The following is a 26130-nucleotide window of genomic DNA, read 5'->3' as shown; positions in this document are numbered from 1 at the left end:
TAGTTATAAAAACAGCAAACATGTACTGAAAGTTCATGTTCCAGGTACTGCCTCTCATTTTTACATACGGAACTCAACAATAACACTCTGAGGTAGGTTCTATGATTACTCTCATGTTATGGAAGACAACAGAGGCACAGGAAGGTTAAGGTCTTGCTTAAGGTCCAAGGCCAATTAAGTGGTGGACAAGGATTGGAGACGAGGCAGTATGACTGCAGAGGCTTCATTGCTAACCACTAACCTGCCTTGCCTTCTTAAAGTCACTAGGATAGTTTGTAAATAGATACCCCCTGACCATAGTTCCTCAACTAACTGAAATGGGTAAACTGTAACACCCCCTCCACTAGCTGGCTGGAGAGAAAGATTTTTAATAAGATATGTAGCTAGCTGTTTCATAGTTAACCTGGAGGGATAGCTACAGAGTTGCGAAACAGAAAAAACTGCTATAAAAGATACACTACACAGAAATATCCTTTCAGAAGTATGAGATATTAAAAAACACCAAGAAGGAGGACAAGAGATTCTGAGGATGGTTGTAGCACTAGTGGGAAAGTAGATTTGGGATCATATAAAAGTTGAAAAGTAATACACAAGAAAAAATCTATATACAACAAGGCTGACTATGAAATTCACAGATAAAAACATTATTGATTGTTATTTGCCCACATAGTAAATAACATATTAACTTTCTCCAGTTTTATTCCTGAATGTCTTACACAAAATAATATATATTCTATATACATATATAGAATATATTATATAATACATATATTATAGGTAATATATATGTATATATATAAAGTAAACTTATTTCTTTCCAAGTCAGTATCACTCTGTGTATAAATAACAACAGATGCCCAGCTTGACCAGGCCACACATCCATCCAGGAGTGCCACAGCATCATTTGATAGAGTGAACATTATAGTGACAGCACAAGCCACAGTGGGCAAGCTGTGCTGCAACTGTTGACTGCAGAGAATATCTCTAACAGCTTCTAAGGTTCTGGAGTCAGGCCACAAAGTCATTTCACGTAAGTCACAAAGGGCTTCCAGACAGCAAGACTCTGTCAAAATTGAGATGAACCGCTTTTTAGCTTGTATGACTTTGGCGACAACTGAGACATATGAAATTCAACATTGGTCAGTAATTGTTTAATATTGACTGTCCTACTCATTATCTTTCTTGATGAGTTATATCTTCATAGGAGAAAAGAAAAATAAGAGGAACATATAAGGTTTCTATATTAGAAATTAGACCTCGTTCAACAGGTAATTGAAGGAAAAGTAAGAAAATTGTTATGTATCTAGCTATCTATCAATTCATCCATACATCCAACTATCCAGTTAATAAAGACCTTAATCTTACCTTGAAAAGCCCTAACTTACAAACCCATAACTGCTCAAAACAGTGTCAGTAAAAGAAACATATTTCTGTATGTTCACTATTGGCTATATATGCAAAGAGTACCCTGACATTAAAAAAACAAAATCAGCTACCAAGAGAAATATGAGTAGGTAACATGTGAAAAAGGTACAAGAGCTCTGAAATATTTACATGTATATTTGACACAGAGTTAAATCTGAAGGATATCTCTCCAAAGTATAAAAATCCATCTTAATTTAAGGACACTGTTGCCTGATTTATAAACATAAAGAAGAGGAAGGATACACCCTACTATACATGTAGATACTGTAGGATTATGAGTATAAATCAAAATTCTTTACCCGTGCTTGTGCAGTAAGAAAAATTTTGAAGTCTTCATTAAATGTTAAAGTTGGATGATCAGCAATTCGGTTCAAAAATTTATGCAGTGCCTTCCTGCGTGTCTCAATGAAATCATCGTTGAAGCGTTCCACCATTCCTTTCACTATAAACTTTTCTGGCAAAGGCTGAGGTGGAAAAATTGTAAAACAGTATCTGAGCATGATGTGGCACAGCATTACATGAGATTCTACACTTTTCCTTTTCAGAACACTATCTGAACATGTGATCACTTCTTATAAAAATAATTTTTAGAAATTCACAATGCTAAAACCAAAAACGGCAAACTTCACATATTACAATAGTTAAAAAAAATCAATATGCAGACTGAAAAATTTAAAAACAAATGTTTCTAAGATAAATGAATTACACTGAATATAAAGGTCTGAAATTTGTTTTTAGGCATTCTAATGATGCACAAGACAAAAATGGCAGCTATTCTATGAGAAAAAACAAACTTACTGGAATAATCAGAGTGGGGTGTGCTTCTTCAAGTTTTCCTTTTAACCAAAGGAAATCTTGATAACGTCTCCTAACTTCAAATTCGCTGGAATCAAATTCCCCACGAGATGTCTGAAGAAAGTAGGAGAAAATAACAGCACATGCAAAATAAGACAGAAGACATTTGCCTAATGTTATTTTAGACATTCTAAATTAAATGGGTCTCTAAGAAACATTAACAAATTCTAATTATTCAGTGTTTGTCAGCCTGTACTTTTTTCCCCCATCATCGATTCATGTAGCAGCTGAAACAAAGCAAACTTTCCAGTATTCCCAGAAAGAAAGCAAACATCATGCTCAAATTTAAAATCCTAACTGAAAAATCTGTCTTAGAGCCACCATCTGCCTTCCACAAGATTTTAACTAGTATTATCTTTGGCATGACTTTCTTGCTAACAAGAAAGTGTGTTCTGAATTTAGGTTTCAAATATATTTCTTTTCTCAAGATGATTAGAATTTGGAATTTGAGGAAAGTCCTATATTGCAATTTGGAAAATAACATGAGCATAACCGAGGAAAATGGTTTCTTGAAATTTGCTCAAATAAATTGCTTTGCTAAAATTTGCTTTCAGTATATGAAAATTATAACATTTTATAGAGTGATTTTACCACTGTTTTAAAAATGTTACTAATGGAGATTTGATGTGAAAAGAAAATATTCCTGTCATTCTCAATGGATTGTATTTTGAGTTATATGCCTAAACTCTTAAAAATTAAGCAAAATATTAAAATATCTATTCTCAGCAAACCAAAAATCTATGCCAACACATATGAAAAGAAGAACATAGGTACAATATCATACAGTGTATCTCAGTAAACCGTTCCATTTTTAGTAGAAAAAAGTAGAGGTAAGTAAGATGTAGAAGTCTAAAGAATTAAATGTTCACAAAACACCATAAAATCTTAACTATTATGTAAAATAGTACAAGTTATAGGAATGGTAAAAATAGAAAAACTAAATCTAGTAGAAACACAGTTTAACTATATATATGTGTGTGTATATATATATATACACACAAAACGTGGTTTAAAGTCCTCATTAAAAAATATTTACTGAACACCTCCTTGTATCAGGCACATATGTGCAGGTTCACTATGGATTTTCAAGAAAAGAAATTGGCGTAACTAACAATAAAAAACATTCAAAACTAGGGAGTTAAAATAAGATTGAGCTTTATATGTCCTCAAGAATTCCCAGCTCTAAACCTAAAACAATTTGATATAAATTCCAGCAAAGGAAGACATATAATCAAGGCAAACAATGGTTGATTCTGTTCTCATCAGTCTGTCACTGACCTAAAAGAGTTTTCTAACATACTGCAATAACAGAGGCGAATTATGTCTTGAGGACAGTGTGTTCTTTCTTCCTACTGTAAGACTTTATTCTACTCCTAAAGGGTGCCACACACACAGGTTGCCAAAAAAATGTATATACATTTTAAGAAAGGAAAACTGTATTAAAATTTTAATACTCAATATATACCGGTAACAAAAGATAAATAAGGCACTTTTGACTTCTGTAAGAGGTGCTCAAAGTGGTTACCATAAGCATCCAGACACTTCTGATTATGGCAAACTACTGTTTGAGCAACATTGACCAAAATATCCACCTGTATACATTATTTTGGCATACTGTGTGTGTGTGTGCACACGTGTGTATACGTATATATAGTCTGACAATTAAGTTCGTGAACTTATTGCAACGATGCTAACCTTTTTTGATATCAGAGGGGTTATTCATTATGACTTTGTACCAACTGGACAAACAGTTAACCAAGTTTACTATTTGTAAGTGCTGAAAAGGCTGCGTGAAAAAGTTAGACGACCTGAACTTTTTGCCAACAGTTCATGGCTCTTGTACCATGACAATGCACCAGCTCACACAGCACTATCTGTGAGGGAGTTTTTAGCCAGTAAACAAATAACTGTATTGGAACACCCTCCCCACTCACCTGATCTGGGCCCCAATGACTCCTTCCTTTACCCGAAGATAAAGGAAATATTGAAAGGAAGACATTTTGATGACATTCAGGACATCAAGAATAATACGACAATAGCTCTGATGGCCATTCCAGAAAAAGAGTTCCAAAATTGCTTTGAAGGGTGGACTAGGTGCTGGCGTTGGTGCATAGCTTCCCAAGGGGAGTGCTTTGAAGTTGACTGCAGTGATATTCAGCAATGGGGTATGAGCACTTTTTCTCGGATGAATTTGCGAACTTAATCGTCCAACCTCGTGTGTGTGCGTCTGTGTGTGTGTGTGTGTGTGTGTGTGTGTGTGTGAATATGACAAGGAAAAAAATATTATCAGGTGAGTTCAGATCATAACTAATTTCCCTACAGCAGGGATAGAATTATTGTCCTATCTAAAGTGGTCAATTTTGGTCATTTGAAGACAAATAAAAACTTCCAAACTGTAGGAATAATGGGATTTGATGATTGATCTTTAACTCACAAGAACATATGTTCTAAAAAGCTAATTTGGAGCACAAATAATGCTTCTAATCGAGAATACACTTTTCCATAGAAGCTACATTGTAAATGGTGTTCATTTTTTCATGTCTGACCATAAAAGCTTGGGTACTTAAAGTTTAGGACTAGTGGACTCATGAACTATACCCCAAAATGCATTCACTCAACAAACACTGACGTTTGGTCAAGGGCAAACAGTTAACTCTTAGCTCCGAGGATTTAGAAAGCTGTTTTTGAAGGAAAATGAATTAGAATCAAGAATATACCTGCACACTGGAAGTCATTTGTGAGTTTGTCTTCATAATAAAGATGTAAGAAGAAAGACCGTTGTTAAATCTTAGTTCTTATTCTGTGTGTACTAAGGGAAGTACATCTCTAAATCTAAAGAAAAAGTTCTTTACAGCTATCATCTCAGATATTCTAACCTGGAGAATAAAGGGTAATTTCTTATAAGGGGATGCTGGGAACATGGGCTTCCTGATACTCACAATTATTGACAGTCAGGTCATTCTTAAGTGTTCTTAAGTATGCACACCTATGTATATGTGCATTTATCCTTATAAACTTATTGTCCGTGAATATAAATTTTTATAAAACTAAAACTTACCCACAGAAGCTATCTCTGAACTGCCAAATTGCATGGGGTACCCAATGCTCAAAAAAATCCCATACTTTTCTATGATGGCATTTATAACTACAATTAAATAATTAAGTATATAATTGTTTAATATCCATCCCCCTCCCTAGATTAAAACTCCATGAAGGTGGAAGATATGTCTGTTTTGGTTGTTGATGTAGTCTCAATATACAAGCACAATACCTGGGACATAACTGACACTCAATAAAACTTTGTTGAATATGTGAGTAAATAGATAAATGATAATAAGTGAACAAAAAGGAAATACTATGTTTGATGGCATAATACACATTCAGTAAATATTTATGTGTTTGTATATGCAATGCATGTTCTTGTATGTAGAGAGATAGTCTATATACTAAGATGTCTATATACTAGTCTATATACAAGTAAAAGTAATGGGAAGGAGAACAAAAGAACTTCATTTATAATAGTTGAGCTGAAAGATAGTTTGCCATCAGTATATAGAGATGCACAAAAATATAACAGAAAAAAATATATATATAACAGAAAACATGTGTAGCATGAAAGGAAAATAAACTGTCTGGATTTGAATCTCAGCTCAGCAAATCGTCATGTGGTATAAGTTTTGGCAACTTACTGAATTTCAGTGCCCTCAGTCACAAAATGGGGATAAATCATAACATCTAGATCCTGGGATTGTTGTGAGCTTTAAATTAGCTACTATGTATAAAGTCATAGGACATTGCCTGGTACAAAGCAGTCACACAATAAATGTTTAACACACTATAATATTATCACTACTACTACTACTACTAGAGCAGTACATTTAAAGTCTGGTGGAAATATGGATAATCCTAAGAATTATATGCCTATGATCAGACTGAAATAGATAGAGTGGCTTATAAAGAGTGTGTTTCTGAGAGAAACGCACGATGGGTAAGTAATTGAGTTTCACAAAGTCTTTGCTAGGAAGGATGATGATAACGGATGATTCTAACGGTAGTAACAGAAGAAATCTGGCTCTATTCTAGCAGTACGTCTGTATTAACACATTCAATAGTTACAAAGACCCTACAAGGTTATTACTGTTATTATCAAACGAGGAAACGAATGATAGCAGGTTAATTAAATTGCCCAAGGCACAGAGCAAGGAAGGAGATGAATCACTATTAAACTCCATCTGCCTTGCTCTACAGCCTCTCGATGTGGCTATGTACTAAACGTTTCTTCACTCACTCATTCACCAAAAAGTTACACTGCTTACTTACTCTACCCTAACGATTGTGTTTGGAACTGTGGCAATCTTAAGGTATAATTACCTTCCTTGAGAAGCTCCCACATTGGTTGGGAATGAACACAAATAAACACATTGTTATCTCCTCACCTATGGGCAGGTACCAATTACTGATCACTTATGTGTCAGGCACTTCGCTAAGTGTTTTACATTGATTACCTGTCCTAAGTCAATTCTCACAGCAACTCTAAAGAACCAGGCCTTTTACCATTTTAGTTTTATAGATTAAAAAAACCTGAGGCTTAGAAGGATTAAATAGCGGCTTTTAATTGTTTACTAGACTGACTCCAGTGTTTTATATTCTTTAAGAGTTCAGTTCGAACAGTATGAGGAAACAGAAGAAAGGGCTTCCAGGCTGCAAGGGGAGGAGCAAGCATCATCTTGACTTGAGTATTGAAAAACAAACAGTAGTTCTTCTGTTTAAGAGGCGGAAAGACAAACTAGACAGAAGGAAAAGCACATGCAAAGGCAGGAAAACAAGAAACACCCTCGAGTATTCAGATAACAGAAGTAGTTCTAAATGAGTAGAAAGCAGGGGTATTAAAAGTGGGGAGTAAGAGTCTTACATGGTGGGTTGGCACCAGACTAAGAAGTTCTTCATGTGTCATACTAAGCAGCTGGCACTTATTCTGTAGGAAATGAGGTGCCAACCAAGGATTTTAAGAGTCTAAGTGATGAGGTCAGATATATACATTGTTATGAAACACGACTAGCAGCCTCTATGGGGGCTCCACTAGAAGATGGTCCAAAACCTTGTCAACTACAAAAGAGAAGTAGGGTGAGGCTTCATAAATAAAGCATTATAACTTATAAAGAACTATTGGAAATGGTACACTATTTGGTCATTTTATTCTGTCAGAGGTAGAGTCTGTTTGCAGAGCCTTGTCCTATGGCTAAGGAGACGTGGGCTCTGGACCTATCTGCCCTGAAACTACTGAATGGTATCTCACATATAAGACAAAGAGGCCACTTGCTCTTCTTAGGAAAACAAATGAAATTATTGTTTGTGGTCTTCAGGAGAAATGTGAATGCAAAATATTACATCATATTTTTAAGTAGTTGTTTTCTGTATTAGCAAACTGAGGCTCTTATTTGCCAAAGATATTTCTTTATAACTTTTATAATTTTTTAAACTAAAAACTTAAAACGTACCTGTTTTAAGAAGCACGACTGCTAAAAAATGAGTGATGATTACTCAAGTTAACTCAAATTTCACTGATTTGATGTGGAACAAATGAAGGGTAGATAAGATGTGACGTCTTACCCAACATGTTTGAAAAAAATAAGTCAATTTAGCTAAGATTCTCTAATGTTGAGAGTTACAGTGAACAAGAAGCACTCCAAACGTTCAAGGGCAGCAAGAGCATTCAAGAAAATGTTCATTCAATATTTACCTTAGTAACGATCCTGTAAGTAATGAAAGTTTCAATTGTAGTAACATGGCTTTCAGGTTCATCAACAGTAATGAACAGATCCTTCAAATCTGGCTCATCTTCAAACTTGACTTGGTTTATCATTGATAAAGGGGACGTTGGCATCACAGGGCTGAAGGAATTCATGTCCATCAAAGAGGCATCCTAAGGAATAAAACATTCAAAAATTAATACCTATAGAAAAATAGTTAAAATCCTTTTTCTGAGACACCACAAATATTAATGAAATATGTCAAGAACAAGAAAGATAATTGGACTCCTGGTTAAATATGGTACATTGAACATGTATTTTTTATCTCTGTTTCCTCTTAAAGTCCCACTTTAAAAAATGACAGTAAAAAAACAAACAAATAAAAACAAAACAAGACAAAAAAGCATACAAAGGCATAAACCCTCAAGGTAAAAATAAGAGACTAAACAAGATTTACTTTTCTTTGGAAACTGGAACTCTGATTGTCGTGAGGTAACTGAAATAGCAGTGCAGAGAAAGCTGAAAAGTAAACCTAGGAGAGAACGGTAAATTAGGAAGTAGAAGGCACATTTATGACAGACAATACCCTAGAGCCTCAAGAATTCAAGGCACCAGAAACCGTGGACATAGAGCGCTGGTGGAGCTAAAACTGGAGGATTGTTTGAAAAGCTAATAAAGCAAAAAAACGTTAGTACCTCAGATTCCCTCATCTATCCATGCGATCAGGTGACTTTTCCTCCTCAATTTTGCAGAAAACTACAAGTTTGCTTTCTGGAGTGTCTCTGAACTTAAGGGCACCAGTCAGGATAGGCCCTATGAAAATACAGATATCAAGGGAAAGTCCTGCCTCCTAGATGGAAAGATATGCAGCCCTCTCCCCTCATTGGGACACAAGAATGGTGGCAGCAAGGTGTTAGGAGGCTTCCTGTCTCAGCCGACCATTCCAAGAAAAAACTGACAGTACAGTCCCCTGATAGTAACCAGGTCTCTACACAACCGCCCTGCAGGGGCGCTCCACCATGCACGCTGAATGTCTACTCAACTTTTTATTACCTGCTATAGGAACTGCTAAACATTTAAACATGTAGAAAGCCTCCAATGTGAAAGAAAGATTCACAAACTAACAAAATACAGGAAGTAGACAGAATAGAGAAAAGAATGCTTAAAAAACAGATGAAGTCATCAGAGATAAGAATGATATCAAATTCATGAATAAAATAGGTGCTACGTAGATTTAAAAAGTTAAGAACAGCAGCAAAATCAGTACAAAAGGAGGCTCATGAAAACTGAAATATGATAGCAGGATAAACACTCTAGAGTTTAAAAGACAGAATTCAAGAACTAAGTTGAACCAAAAGAACAAGAGATGGAAAAGGAGAAAGCATTTTTAAAAACTAAAGGATCCAGGCAGACAGAGCTGAATAAAAGGAATTTCAGAAAATGAAGAAGGAAAATGTAGAACTCCTACAAGCGTCCATCACTCTGATCTTTCATAATAGTAGGGATTTTAAACTTCCAGAAAAAATATAAACAGGTAAAATACAATAGGAATCTCAGGAATCAAAGTAGCTTCAGATTTCTCAATGGGAACACTAGAAACTAAATAACAACAAAATAGTACCTTCAAATTTCTAAGAGGAAAATATTGTCTACCTAGAATTCTATTTAGCCAGGCATAGTGCCATTCAAGTATACAAATACAATAAAATCATTTCAGATATGAAAGATTTAAAAAACTGACTTCCCATGCAGCCATTTTTTAGAAGCTTCTTTACTTTTCCAAAATAAGGGAGAAGAAATAGTGTCTAAAAACAGGAGATTCAACAGAAAAGAGAACTAAAGGAAATTCCCTGTATGATAGCAAAAGAATGTCCCAGGCTGACAGCTTTGCAGCAGGACCTAGAGAACCATCCTGGACCAGGAAGACAGAGACTCCAGGGAGGCCTGGAGATGAAGAAGGAAGAATAAAGGAAGAGAGGGAGGAAGGAAGGAGGGATAGAGGGGAAGAGAAAGAGAGAGGAAAGGAAGGAAGGAAGCAGGGAGAAGGGGAAGGAAAAGGAGGAAGGAAAGAGAGGCTGGTATATTAACTGATGTTTGTTTGTTTATTTATTTGATTCTTTTTTATTAGTTTCAGGTTTTTCGTTTGTTCTTCTTTTTTCCGATATGTTTAAATTTAATAAGATGCTTTGTTAGATTTTGTACATGAATTATGATTGGTGCAAAAAAGCCAAGAGGGAGAGAAATCAAGAGAGAGAGAAAGGGAGGGATAAAAAAAGAGAGACAGAGAGAAAATGAATGAATGATGAACACTCAGGAAAATAAAAGGTGTACAAGAATGAAAATGTAATCATAGTTCATTATATGGCTTGACTGTGAATAAAAAACTCTTCTTAATCCTAAACTTAACTAAAATGGTGATAAAGTTATACTAAAATAAGAATATATATATATATATATATATATATGTTTGAGAAATAAGAATATATATATATATATATATATGTTTGAGAAATAAGAATATATATATATATATATATATATATATATATATATATATATATGTTTGAGAGGAGAAGACAGTGCCTGCAAAAGCTTCAAATTGCCAATACCATTATGGAAAAAGGAAGATGAGAAACTGTTCTAGACTGGAGAAAACCAAAGAGACAAAATAGCTAAATGCAACACAAACGTAACACGTGTTCTTGGATTAGAATCTGTACCAAAGGGGGAGAACCTTTGTGTTCTCTCTCTACAAGATGTTATTGGGACAACTGGAGAAATTTGAAAGGGTCTGTGGATTAGAATGTAGTAGTGCGTCAATGTTATTTTCCTGATTTGGATATTTATTCTTTGATTATGTAGAAGAGTGTCCTTGTTTTTTTAAAAATACACAGATCTATTTAGGAGTAATACAACATCAGGTCTCCAATTTACTCAACTTACAGGGAGAGAGAGGGAGACAGCCAAAGTTGTGAAAATGGTAATAATTGGGAAATCTAGGTTCTTTGTGGTTTTCTTGCAACTTTTCTCCAATTTTGAAATTATTTCAAAATTATTTCAAAATGAAAAGTACATTTACAGTTTTCAAAAGTCAGTTCATTCCACCAGGCTTAAAATAAAACAAGACGAATTAAAAATAAAAAAGCAGCACACTGTGCCCCAGTATTGCTAGTACCAGTTCATGGTCCTCAGAAACCCATTCAGAACTCCATTAGCTGTTTTTGTTTCTTGTTGAGTCCCATCTTTCAAATAACATAAATATGGGTGTGTTTTTTTCGCTTTTCAATTTTGATATTATCATGATTTCCTACTAAGGAGGATGAAGAGTATTTATTTATTTAGTCAACTAATTATATGAGTAGACTCACAGATTCCTATGCTGTTGAATGGGTAATAATCTATTAATATATCATAATTTATTTTGATGTTCCAAGTGTCTAAAACCTGCCTAGTGGGAGCCCCTTAAAACTGGCACCTGTGTGTTTCTGTTATCTTTTTATTATTCCTTGAGCACTTTATTGTCTGGCATAAAAAGATATTTCAGGTTTATCCTGTATTTTCCCTGCCCCACGTTGAATCAGACATTTCTCCAAGGAACTCTGGTTCCTTTTAGAGGAGATCGGTATTTAGAAACCAAGATATAAATGCTAAGAAATATATGTATGATATACCTACATAGGTACATACACACATATACACACATCTGGTTCTAGATATATACAGATAGAAATATAAAGATATTAAATGCCATGAGTTCACACTGATACCTCCAATTATAATTTGAGACCACCTGGCTTATTCCAGCCTTCCTCCTTCCCTTATTTGTAACTCTTTTCTCCGGCAGAGAGAAGCCTGGCTCCTGTTACCCTGAATATATTTACTTATTTGCTCAATCCCCCTGTATTTAATCAGTCTCCCAACCATGCCAGCTGCCTCCTCAGTCCTGACCACATCGGCCAAGGCAGGCTTATTCTCATTCCCAACTACCTGGAGCCTCCTCAGCCCCAATCCCATTGGCTACTTCCTTGGACACAATGGTGGTCTCCTCAGGCAGCTTCAGTAGTTTGTTTTTAAATAAAGGAAAGGGAACACATGTTATTTTGTAAATAAAAATTTAAAAATAAATCAAAAGGATAATATGTAGTAAATTTTAAATACAAGTAATACTTCATTCCTATGCAAAGATAAAACTAACACTATCGATGTAACCTTTTGAATTATTTCTTCAGTAGTAGTAATGACTTCTTCAACTCTGTACTTTCTTTTAGATTCCTTTTTTCTCCAGAAGTAAGAATATATGTTAAAATCAAATATTTGTCTGTTGTTATAAAAAGACCAAAGTTAACTGACACACTTAGAAATTAATTCTGCGACAAAGCCTATCTTAGCTTAGCAACAGAGTTGGACAGTCCTGAGTGAAAAATATCATTAGAAGAAGGCCAAAAACTAGGTCTAATCTTTTCTCTACCACTGACTACGCAGGTAACCTTGAACAATTAATTCAGCCTTTGTAAGTTAAACTAAGGAGCTGGACTTGAAAATCTCCAAAATCTCTCTCACAAGGCTAACAATTTGCAAATGCATTAATACAAGAAAATGTAGCAAAATTTCAAAATTTTAAGAAAAGTTACTTTTTTTAGTACTATGAATGAAACAATGTTTCAAATCATTATATGGCCTAGCTTTTCCCTCAAAACAATTCAATTTAAATGTTTTTGAAGCATCAGTAATACCCAGAGCACTGTTCTCAAGGCTCTTTCCACACCAAAAGTTAATTATGTGAACTATAATTCAGCATTTGGGTAACCTTCAATGCAATAATATAAGAAATAATATGGTAGGACACACTAACTGAAGAGACAACAACAATGGTTGTTTTGATTAAAAAGATTCAGGTTGTAGTGACTACAAAATGATTTGTGAAAGAAAAAAACATTTAGTCATGATTTAGACCAAAAAATTAAGGACAAGTTACAGATGGGTTAATCAGACACAAAAACATAGAGAAACTAAATGTCTTACAACAGTTGAGTGAAATAAATTATGGTATATCCCTATGATAGGATACAATAAAGTCTATCCAGACAATAGAATACACTAAAATGATTAAAAGTAATGTTTTAGAAGAATATATAGTAACTTGGAAAAAGTATGCTACTAATAGAAAAATAGCAGGTTATAAAATTTGTGGCCAAGTAGATTCTGTATATATGTGCATGTATGGCAGAGGGGGGCCAGACGGTAGGAAACAAAAAGTGTGTTTGTGTATGTGTGTGTGTGTGTGTGTGTGTGTGTGTGCGTGTGTCTCAGACCAGGGAGGGGGGGTGGAGAGGGGAGAACACTTGCAACGTGCATGTGTGGACAACCTTAGCAACTATACAAAATATGTTAACAAAATTTATTCCAGGTGTTGGGATTGCTCTTGAATTTAATACTTTTCAGTGTGAGTTTCTGTATTTCGAAGCATTCTAAAATAAACATATCCTTTTGAAAAAATATGAAAATTGTTAGTCAACATTGTATGTAATGTGTTCAAAGACAGCAAGAACTATTGTAAAAAATTAAAAGAGTTGTCTAAGGCCACTTTGGCAGGAGACCTTGGATTACATTTGATTTTTTTTTGTTGTTAACTCATCAAAGCTGCATAGTTACATAGGAAATTTAAAAATATGCTCAAAATCACATGAAAATGGGATTGTCAAAATAAATTATGTTATGCTAACACAATGGAATACTAAGCAGTCATTAAAAACAGAGTTTACAGGTTCCAAATAAATGTGCAATCAGCATGTACAAAAATCTCTCTCAATAACCATTTCATATAAATGGTAGTTTTTTTAAGCTGACAAATTTTAATTTGATGGGCAAAAGTATTTTAAATTTTACTGACATTGCATACCACCATGTGCCTTGGCATTCTGTGCAGTCACCCTCTTAACTCACCACATCCCACTTCTTTTACCTACTACATAATTTAGCATTCTATTTGTTCTGTTTAAAATGCATCCTTTTGTAGAGTGGGAAAGATCTGCATGAATTTACAAAGGCTCACAATTCCAATGAGTGTAGTGTGGTGTCATAAAAATATGCTTCAATACTAGCAAAGGGAGAAAATTACAGGCTGAAATTTAGCAACATCCAAGATTTCAGTAGAAGGATTTAAATTACTATGAATCATTCAAAAACATTCTTAAAACCTCAATAAAACTGACTATCCAAAGTGTTTTATATTCACTTCAAAAAAAGAAAAGAAAATATACTGAGGATACTTGAAAGATTTACATTTTGACATGAACAAGTGAAGAAAATAAGTGTTAGAGAAGATCCAAAGAAGCAATTAACCAGAAAGAACTCCATTTAACCTTTTGTGGTTGATGCTTTTCAGAGAAATGGATCATTAAAATTTGTTCTTTCGAAACAAAGTTCTCACCTCCACAATAATGCCTGCCTCTTTCTCCTGCCCGTTCTCTCTCTCCCATACCTCAATCTTCATTTATACATTCATTCATTCTTAGCATTGGATCTATGTCCATTACCTTACGATCTTTTAGACAATGAAAATACAACTTTTTTTTCCCAACAATAGATTAAAGCAGAAAGATAATTATCTGTGTGGTAAGTCTCTATTTCTTAAATAACATTGAATACCTTTCCTATAACTAGATAATGTATACCCGCATGCACGCCACCAAAGTATTTTGGGATGGTTTCGACTTAGAACTGAGTATGTGTAATAGAGAAGTAAGCCAAATTATTACAGGAAATCATTGTCTTTTATCTTTACTCCAACTCAACACATCTACTGTAAGAGAAACCATTTAAGTGACTTCTAAAATAAATTAACATTAGAATTGTGTTATGTAGCATGGCATTGGAATTTCCTGACAAAGTCACTTACAAATTAAGTATGAGTTTACCTTGTTGTTACGTTTGGTTTATTACAAGCATTCATTATGGGTTGAATTGTGTCCTTCCAGGATTCACATGCTGAAACCCTAAGCCCCAGTACCTCAGAATGTGACCTTATTTGGAGAGAGGGTCATTACAGAAGTAATCAAGATAAAATGTGGCCATTGGGTTCGGGCCTGATGCACTATGACTGGTGTCTTTATAAAAAGGGGAAATTTGGACACAGAGACATCTGTAAAATGAAGACAATGTTAAGAGACACAGGGAGAAGATGAATACCATACGCCAAGTTGACAGGCTTGTACCAGATCCTTCCCTCACTGCCCTCAGAAGGAACCAACCCTGCTGACATCTTCATTTCAGACTTCTAGCCTCCAGAACTGTGAGAAAATAAATCTCTGTTGTTTGAGATATCTAATCTGTGGTACACTGTTACAGCAACCCTAGCAAGCTAATAGCATATCTGTACATAGAGTTCTACACAATAAAAATTTAAGGAAGGATGCAAGGGTAGAAAGGAAGGAAGGAATTATGATTAAAATAGTCCATCCTTGCTTCATTCATTCCTTTTTTACAGGTTAACAGTCAACTCCAGTAACTTTTGAGAAATATTTTGCCTCCCTCCTTTAATGCTATTAGATGGTTCCAAAGTTCTACTATTGAAATAAATAAAACACATAGCTGAAACAAATAATGACTTGCCGATATTTGAATACTCAGGAGATAAAACCAAAAGAAACAGGTTAAAAGATGAGATAGGGCCTCTCTAAGAGGTGTCCTTCCTTAATATTCTTCACTAAAATGCCACTCAGGAACATCTCATAAATATAACATGAATTACTCTGATAACACTAAATCGCACGTACCATCTGTGCACAAATAGCTATTTTCTTTTTACAAGTAGAGGGGAAAAAAATCAATGTGAGAAGTGTGATAAATCAGAATACTAGCATGAAAAGGCCATGCAAATAAAACTGCTGATGCCCATGAAACATGCACACCAAGAGACATCTGGTAAAAAAGCAACTAAAAGTGGAAGGAGCTGGAGAAGCCTTGTTGTTCTGAGGGACACTCATCTTGATGGGCCTAAATTTAGACTTAGCAGCTGTGTTTTGGTTTACAACTCCTTCCAATCTGCCTGCTTATAATAATAATAAAAAGTAGAAAGGCCTTCTGTAGAACACGGTTGAAAATGTGATTGGGGGATAAGCCGGCCGGTGTCATGTTCTATAAAGGGGCATACAACACTCTACTCTTGTTTGACCGAATTCCCAGTGGTATGTAGTATCTATGCCCTTGTAGGCACAGACCATAATTTATTTATCCATTTGTCTGTTTCTAGTTTTTTATTTTCTAACAGTGTTGCCTTGAATGTCCATGGACTTCTTTGGGTTTTGTGAACTATAAAACCATATACTGAACATAGAAAATTTTCATATAATTTTATTCTCTTCAGGAAAAAAAAAAAAAGAGGTATATTAAAAGAAAAAGTGTCCGTAGTCAGGCAGAGCTCAACTTAATTCAAGTTTAGACCTCTACCAACTGTATGAACCTAGTCAAGTCACTTTACTTTTCTGAGGTTAAGTGTTATCACTTTTAACCTCTTCAAGAGGTCGTATGTCACCTTGGATCATAGAGGATTAAGAAGAGGATACAACAAGGACGAATAAATGTGATGTATTCATTTTCTGCTTGAAGGCTTTATGTGAATTGTCTTATGTAAACCTTACCATGACTCTGCAGGGTATGTTCTATTTCTTCCCTTTATTATTGTTTATTATTTTTTTTAACCAGAGAGCAATACTATTGAGAAGGTACTCTTTTATCCCAGCTTTCAGATGAGGAAATGGAGAGGTTTAAATCACTTGTTCAAACTCTAACTGCTGTTAAGTGAAGGAACCAGTATTTGACTTCCTAACTGCCAATACAAACATACATCAAGATATGATCTCCAGGAGTTGTCGCTGAATTCACTTTTTCAGTTTCCCATGACATTAAATAGAAATCTAAAGCAGGAATAAATCAATATCTAATATACTGTGTTTCCCCGAAAATAAGACCTAGCATCAGCTCTAATGTGTTTTTGGAGCAAAAATTAATATAAGACCCAGTATTATATTATATTATATCCGGTCTTATACTAAAATAAGACCGGATATAATATATAATATAATATAATATAATATAATATAATATAATATAATATAATATAATATAATACTGGGTCTTATATTAATTTTTGCTCCAAAACACGCATTAAGAGTTGATGGTCTTGTCTTATTTTCGGGGAAACACAGTTTGTGTGTGTGTGTGTGTATATATATATATATATATATATATATATATATATATATATCACACATCTGAGTAAATACAAGGCAGCACTGTTGGAAATTAGAAAAGACTAGAAACAAAAGAATGGATAAATAAGTCATGGTATACGCATACAAGGTTATATATACGAGTATTACACAGAAATGAAAATCAACTATAACTTCATGCAAGAACATAGATAAATCTCATAAACTAAATGTTAGGAGACAAAAGCAAATCAGAGAAGAATTCACAAAGGATAGTGTCATTTTTAAAACTCCTAAAACATACAAGGTCCAAAAGCACATAAATCCTTAAAATATATCGCTTTAAGATACAAACATAGACTTTTATGAAAACCAAACAAACAATAAACCCAAAATTCAGATTATTTTATTTTAAGCAGAGAAGGGATATTCTTGGGGCGGGCCTCACAGGGAATATCAAAAATTTGGCTTATATTTTATTTCCTAAACCGGTTGATAGGAACATGGATGCAAATTTTATTATTCTATCATTACTAGGAGTCCGCAAACATTTTTCCATAAAGGGCCAGATAGTAAATATGGGCCGTACAGGCCATGTGATCTCTGTCAATTACTCACTTTGGGCATTGTAGTGCGAAAGCAGACATAGGCAATACATCAATGAATAGGTGTGTCTGTATGCCAATAAAACTTTATTTAGAAAGATGAAGCAGACCAGACTTCACCCACAGGCTGGTGTTTCCCCTGCTTTATGCTATATAGGTTATACAGTTATACAATATATAGAATTAGATATAATATAGCTACATATATTTTATGTAGTCTTTTGTATACATGAAAATATTCTATAATAAAAATCACTGTAAAAGTTTTAAAAAAGCTTTAAAAAGGTATGTTCAAGTAGGATAAGAATATATTCTTGATTACTGAAAATTGTCCATTTTCTTTTCAATTTTTTCATGAAACTTAGAAATAAAAATAAAGTCTTCTTGACTATTGCTAGGTAGATAGCAGTAAGTTTGTTCCAGATTTTTAGTATTTGCATTTCTTTTAGGAGCTTTTTAAAAAAATACTAAGACACACACACACACACACACACACACACACACACACGTATACACTCACAAATTAATGTTTTTAATCACCTCAGTAAAGATTACTGCATATATAAGCAAGGACAAGTAAAGAACAAGTAAAATGCTCAGGCTGAAAGACAGGCAGAGCTTCCTCGCTAAGTGGGTCCTCCAAACCACTGGTGCAGTTATATGTGTGCCTCAGCGGTATGTCATATTACTGCATGTTGAAGACATCTAAAGCCATGAATGCTAAATCCACAAATGATAAGGGTCCACTAAACCGACCTTAAAATAAGCTTGGGGTATTGGATACATATATGAAACACAGTATCAGCCTACAGGTACTACGAGTACCTGTTGTGGATTCAGTGATAACTAACTGGAAGCAGAGCAAGCCAGGAAAAATAATTAAGCAGAACTCCTAAAGATGTTAAAAATATGTCTTATGGGCAGGTAACACTGCAGACCTAACTCAGGAATGCAATAAAAATGATTCCTAAGGAGCTCAGCCAGCTGACTTTACCCCTAATAAGCATGGCTAAAACTGGCCCAGTAAACTAGAACTACTCCCCTGACCCAAAGTGCCGTCTTCATAGATATTCTCCAGGGAAAGGCTCAGCTGCCTTGAGATCTAGCTATACCAACAAACTTAGGAGCATTTCTGAAGGGACTAATATATGCTTATACTATAACAAGAAAAGTAGTTGACAGTTAAAACTGCTGTATCAAGAATATTCTTATCCCCTAGTACTTTAAAGTAGCCTGGCAGAGACTACATGCAATGACGCATTCAAAGGGAGCTATACACATAATATAGAATTTAAGAGACGACACAAGAATTTTGTAACACAACTTAACATTAACTGAAAGCATATGCTTTATTTTAAATCAAAAGTATCCTACCTCCTTAATTTTATCTCCATGGTGCCTCCTTTGACCCCATGGACTTTCTCCCCATACTTGCACTTTTAACCTAAGTAGCCGTATGTATAGCCCCACCTAGACGACACGTATCAACATATTACCGCAATATCTTCCCTTAAATAGATATAAGCTCCTTGAATATAGAAATGTACTTTTGTGATTCCCTGAAGATCTCACTACAAATGCAAAATGGATGTTTATCCAAGTTATAAACATTAATCTTATACACCATAATAGCAAATACTGAGTTTTCTAAGCACCAGGGACTGTGCCTTAGCACTGTATACTTGCATGATTTAATTTATTAATAATTCTCTCAACAATCTGATGGAAGTAATTGCAACTATCATCATTTGCATTTTACAGATAATAAACTTGTGGTACAGGAATGGTAATAATTCTCCCAAAATTAAGAAGACATGTGAAGCTAACTCAAAGCCTGGAACAGACTCACAGCCCAGCTACAGTTGGCAGTTACATGAGAAAGAAATAAGTCTTTGTGGTAGGTAAGCCACTCAGATCTTGATGCTGTTTGTACTACAGCATAATCCAGTGAGAGCTGACAAACACACCATTCAGTGTTCGATTAGATTAAATGCACATATGTACAGACGTATGTACATATGTGTATACATATATATACATACACTTAACTTTCTCAGAGTTGGTACAAAAGAACAAATTAGGATTTTTTCCCCCCAGTTTTGAAGATACCAAGAGTTTTCCATTTGTCTTTGGTAACATATAAAAAATGATTTTACTGTAATTTTAGACAGACTCTCTGGTCTTAATGTTTCACTTAAAATGATTATGCTTTTTCATTTTAAAATAAAAATTTATTTCCTATATCAAAAAGTTAAAGCCATGACTAAAAAGTAATAAAATTACAACAAAAATGAACCTAAGAAATACTATGCTAAATGAAAGTAACCAGAAACAAAAGACCACATGTCATATGATTCTACATATGTGAAATTTTCTGAAAAGCAAATATATAAATACAGGAAAATAGATTAATAGTTGTATATATTGGATTTCTGGTCAAGGTGGCAGAGTAGGTTAATGTGGTGCTCACCTCCTCTAAGGACCACATCAATTACAAATAAACCACAGAACAACCATCATTGAGAATCACCTGAAGTCTAGCTGAACTGAAGCCCTACAACTATGGGCATATAGAAGAAGCCACCTTGAGACTGGTAGGAGGGAGAGACACACAGAATGGGCTGGTCCAACACCCATAGGTGACCATTATAAATCGACAGGGATATCTTGGCTGTGGAGGTCGCCCCTGGAAGAGTGATGGGTCTCAGCCCTTCTGCAGCCCAGGGTTTCAGTGCTGGGAAGAGAAGTCCCCATAGCTTCTGGCTGTGAAAAACAGCAGAGATTGTGGCTGAGTGAGATGGATGGCAGGTGCACTTTCAAGGGCACGAATTTACTCGCTGACTGACTTACTCACTTTGAGCTCCAGTGCTGGGGCAGCTGCTTGAAAGGCACCAGGGACATATGAGGAGGAACTCAATTGTCTGGCTTCAGAGAGTGGGCTGGAGGAGCAGCTTTCTCCTGGATGGAGGAGCTGGCAGAAGCCATTGTTTCTTTGTTGAGCCCTTTCCCTCCCTGCATGCAGATGTAGGCAGCTGCCATATCTGAGTCTCCATCAAACTGGCTATCACTTTTCATCTGCCCACTTAGTGTTCCTTGAGACCACACTGCACCCAAATTTCAGGCACACTCAAGCCACTTCCAGTGGCTTTTCCATATAAACAGCCTGCCTTAGCTCATGTTGCAGATAATCCTAAAATCTCCCAAAGGTTCACAAAAACCAAACAAGGAACATTTGGTTTTAGCATGCCCCATACTTCTGGTTGAGCAGCCCTAAACCCAGCACTAGCAACAGTCAGCCATGGTTAGTGACTTCACTTCCAAGCACAGCACAGGTGGCAGCCATCTCTGGATTGCTTTGTGGCTCATGCCAGGTGGCCGTGAGCAGGGCATAGACTGCAGGGCATTGAACATGGCCTGTACTGGGTCTCCTCCCAGGAGGTCTCAGGACTGGCAGGCCCAGTGGCCAGCTTCCGACTGGGCCAGAGCATCATCCAGCCACCTCCAAGGATGACACACCCAAAGGGCAGGGCACACCAGGTAGGCACCAGAGCCGTGCTAAAGTGAATCCTGCTCCATAGGGTCAGCCCCTGCACAACAGCTGCTCCACTATTGTCACAGCCAATTCTTACAAAAATGAGCCCAAGGGTCAATCCCTTCCACTGATGTGCAAACAGCAATTAAATCTCAACTACAACAGGAGGGCACACACAACACACACAAGGGACACACCTGAAGCATTCAGCTCTGGTGAACAGGAAGACTGTGCCACTAGGTCCCACAGGACACCTATTACATAAGGACACTTTACTAAGACCAGGAGATGTAGCAGCCCCAGCTAATACATAAAAACAAACACAGGGAGGCAGCCAAAAATGGGGAGACAAAGAAATATGTCCCAAATAAAGGAACAGAACAAAGCTCCAGGAAAATGAACTAATCAAAATGGAGACGAGCAATCTACCAGTGGCAGAGTTCCAAAAACCCTGGTTATAAGGATGCTCAGTGATCTCAGGGAGAACTTCAACAAAAAGATAGGAAACATAAAAAAAAGAACCAGTCAGAAATAAAGAGTAAAATAACTGAAATGAAGAATACATTAGAGAGAATCAACAGTAGATTAGATTAGGTATCGGTGATTCAGAACATAAGATAGCAGAAAACACCCAAGCAGAACAGGAAAACGAAAAAAGAATCCAAAAAACTGAGGACAGTTTAAGGGGCCTCTGGGAAAACATCAAGCGTATCAACATTTATATCATAGGAGTACCAGAAGGAGAAAAGAGAAAGCAAGGGATTGAAAACATATTTGAGAAACAATGATTGAAAACTTCCCTAACCTGGTGAAGGAAATAGATATACAAGCCCAGGTAGCGCAGAGTCTCAAATAAGATGAACCCAAAGAGGTCCACACCAAGACACATCATAATTAAAATGCCAAAGGTTAAAGACAAAGAGAGAATCTTAAAAGCAGCAAGCGAAAAGCAGTTAGTTACCCACAGGGGGCTCTCACAAAACTGTCTGCTGATTTCTCAATAGAAATTTTGCAGGCCAGAAGGGATTGTAACGAAATATTCAAAGTGATAAAAACTAAAGACCTACAACCAAGATTACTCTACAAGCAAAGCTATCATTTAGAATCAAAGGACACATAAAGAGCTTCCCAGAAAAGAAAAAGCTAAAGGAGTTCCTCCCCACTAAACCAGTATTACAAAGAATGTTAGAGGGACTTAAGACAAAAAATAAAATAAAATCAAAAAAATCAAAATATGAATAATAAAATGGCAATAACTACATATCAACAATTCCTTAAAATATAAATGAATTGAATGCTCCAATCAAAAGATATAGGGTGGCCAAATGGATAGAAACATGATCCTTACATATGCTGCCTACAAGAGATTTACTTCAGATCAAAAGACACACATGGACTGAAAGTAAAGGGATGGGAAAAAGATATTTCATGAAAATGAAACAACAACAACAAAAAAGCTCTGGCAGCAATAGTTATACCAGACAAAATAGACTTTAAAACAAAGGCTATAACAAGTGACAAAGAAGGACCCAGTAATACTACTTCTGGGTAATTATCTGAAGAAACACAAAACAGTACTTTGAGGAGATGTGTGCATTCATATGTTCATTATAGTATTATTTATCATGGCCATGATGTAGAGGCAGCCAGGTTGTCCATTGATGGATGAATGGATAAAGTGTAGGTGGAACATATTTACAATGGAATATTGCTTGACTGTAAAAGGGAATGAGTTCTCGCCATCTGCGGCGGCATGGATGGACCTGAAAGGTATGTGCTGAGTGAAGTATGTCAGACAGCGAAAGACAAATGCAATGTGATTTCACTTATATGTGGAATCTAAAAAAGAAAATAAACAAACAAAACAGAAACAAGACACAAAAGACATTTTGATGGTAGCCAGATGGGAGGGGGGTTGGCAATGGGTAAAAAGGGGAAGGGATTAAGAAGTACAAATTGGTTGTTATGCAGTAGGCATGGGTATGTAGGTTACAGCATAAGGAATATAGTCAATAATATGGTAATAACTATGTGGTCAGATGGATACTAGACTTACTGGGGTGATAGATGGAAGGGGCTTGGGGACAGGATGAAAAAGGTGAAGGCATTAAGAAGTACAAATTGGTAGTTACAGAATAGTCATGAAGATGTAAAGTAAAGCATAGGGAATATAGTCAATAATATGGTAATAACTATGTATAGGGCCAGGTAGGTTCTAGATTAGTCAGGGGTATCATTTTTTAAATTTTATAAATGTCTAACCACTATGCTGTACACCTGAAATTGATATAAATAATATTTAATGTCAATTGTAACTGAAAAATTTAGAAAGAGGGGGGAAAAGTGAAGGGGAATAAGAGGTTCAAATTTTCCAGGTATAAAACAAGTAAGTCATTGGAATACACAGCATAGGGAATATAGTCAATAATATTGTGATAGCATGGTACAGTGTCAGATGGTTGCTGGACTTATCATGGTGATCACTTCTTTAGGTATATAAATGTTGAATAACTATTGTGTACACCTGAAACTAATATTGTATGTTAGCTATATTTTAATAAAAATCTTTAAAAAATATTAAAATAAGCTTCGTATAAGATGGAAGTACCATGACATCTGTTTGCAAAATTAGTCTACTGTAATTGTTGAATCTCATTATAGTTGGTAAAAATTGTATTCTTTCACCTGGGGAAAAAGAAAAATAGTTGTCTATGGCTGGGAGTGAAAACAGAGATTAACTGTAAATGGTATGATGGATTTTTGGGGGAGATAAAAGTGTTCTAAAACTCATGTACAGTAATTGCACAATTCATTAAATTTACTAATAAAAATAAGTCACCCCAAAAGGTGAATTTTATGGTATACAAATTACATCTCAGTAAAGTAAGTTGGGTAAAAAACTAACAAAATAGTATGTTATACCAAACCATTTTTCAAAGTAAAAAAGTTTTGTTTCAATTTTTAAAACTACTGGCTTAACGTTCTGTTCTGTTTTGTAAGTGTGTTATACTGATTTTCAGGCCAATATTTGCTAATAATTTTGATTGCCTAATCTCTGTATCCTTTTTTGCTAATTCTACAGCTATCACTGTGTTATTCAGTATAACCGATATATGCAGTATCAGAGCTGATCAAGTATTCGGTTTAAAACAGACAAATCTTGTAGCATACAACTTCTCACTTGTTTTTGATAAAACTTTAAAATACAGTGGGTACCTCGGTTTTCGAAGTCTCCGTTGACGAATATTTTGGTAATACCTCGATTTTCAAACATCTCCGTTGATGAACATTTCGTTTTATGAAAGCTGTAAACCCTGAAGTAAATGCTTCGGTTTTCCAACACACCTCGGAAGTTGAACATGTCACGTGGCTTCCGCTGAGTGCAAGATCCTGAGGCCTTGCTGTGGGCTGTTTTCCAACGTTTCAGAACTCGAACGGTCTTCCGGAACAGATTACATTAGAAAACCAAGGTACCACCGTATTCTTAAAGTAAGTAACTATGAATGTTTATTTTAACTTTTGGTCTTATGTCCTCTTTGCAAAACGTGCAATACAAATAAATACATGAATAAAATAAATGGTGAACACTACAACTACATAGCTATTGAGTGTTTCCTTTGATCACGCTGGCCACTTATAAAACTGTAGCAGGCTATCAAAGTTATACTAGAGCACCCAATCAGAACTGCAATGAGGCAGAAATAAAATTGCCCCTTTAAAATTCAATAAAGTATATTCTTTAGAGTATATTAGTTCAAATCTGGAGTGTTTTGACTTCCTTTTCCCAAAGTATTTCTTATAATTTTCCCCATTGCCACTGACCAATAAGCAAATGAAAAACTGTTGTCTGCATAAAAGAACTATAGTTCCCCTTCCTATAGGTTCCCATGGAGATACATACAAATATATATTTATTTTTTATTTTTTATTTTTGGCTATATAATGGCCACTCCCCTTTGCAAACATAACATTGAGGACAGTTTCTGCTAGTCCCTCTCCCTCTCTGTATCTGCATTTCCAGACTTCAAATCTACGTGGGGAACTACTAGTATTCACCATCATTCCTTTCTTGCTGGAGTGGGGTTCCACTGCTAACAACCAAGCCCCCTGATTGAGATACCATGTTTCCCCATCAATAAGACCTAGCTGGACAATCAGCTCTAATGTGTCTGTTGGAGCAAAACGAATATAAGACCCGGTCTTATTTTACTATAAGACTTAGTATAATATAATATGATGTAATATAAAATAATATAATGTAATATAAAATAATATAATATAATGTAATATAATATAATACTGGGTCTTGTGTTAATTTTTGATCCAAAAGACGCATTAGAGCTGACGGTCCGGCTACATCTTATTTTCGGGGAAACATGGTAGGTGTTATTACATTAGCTTAAAAGGATTTGTTTTTCTGAGTATTAAAAGGTTCCTAAATGATTCCCTTTCTTTTTTAATGTTTTGTGTTATTTCTTCTAATACAATCCACATAGAAGATTTTGTCCATGTTGACACTCAACATAGTTCTGTCATCCAGCAGTAACATTTATTCAGCATTTACGAGTATTAAGACCAGTTTGTTTTAATTCTATTTGGTTTAGTATCCTGCTAGGGAAGACTGATACAATACAAACTGAACTTACTGAAAACAGATCATTGGCAAATTACAGCCATAATTGGGTCTGTACACAGGAAAGATGTCATACGCCATATTATTCACTGATGTGTTTATTTCATAAATATTTGGATTT

At 35.4% G+C, this 26130-nt stretch overlaps 1 protein-coding gene across 2 annotated transcripts in view; it reads right to left on the bottom strand.

The window, feature by feature from the left end:
• SNX7 (sorting nexin 7) overlaps window positions 1-26130 on the bottom strand; it is a 498765-nt gene that overhangs the window by 46518 nt on the left and 426117 nt on the right. For both annotated transcript variants that reach the window (XM_074318369.2, XM_019747064.3), the window contains exons 2-4: window positions 8021-8203; window positions 2224-2334; window positions 1725-1889 (exon numbers count right to left, since the gene is read on the bottom strand). In XM_074318369.2, coding sequence (XP_074174470.1) covers window positions 1725-1889; window positions 2224-2334; window positions 8021-8191 — 447 coding nt within the window. In that variant the 5' untranslated portion in view covers window positions 8192-8203. The remainder of the gene's footprint in view (window positions 1-1724; window positions 1890-2223; window positions 2335-8020; window positions 8204-26130) is intronic.

The sequence above is a fragment of the Rhinolophus sinicus genome, chromosome 7 (assembly GCF_057876585.1).
Source record: "Rhinolophus sinicus isolate RSI-liver-muscle chromosome 7, RSI-T2T, whole genome shotgun sequence".
Lineage (NCBI taxonomy): Eukaryota > Metazoa > Chordata > Mammalia > Chiroptera > Rhinolophidae > Rhinolophus > Rhinolophus sinicus.
This window is presented reverse-complemented; position numbering and strand designations above follow the sequence as displayed.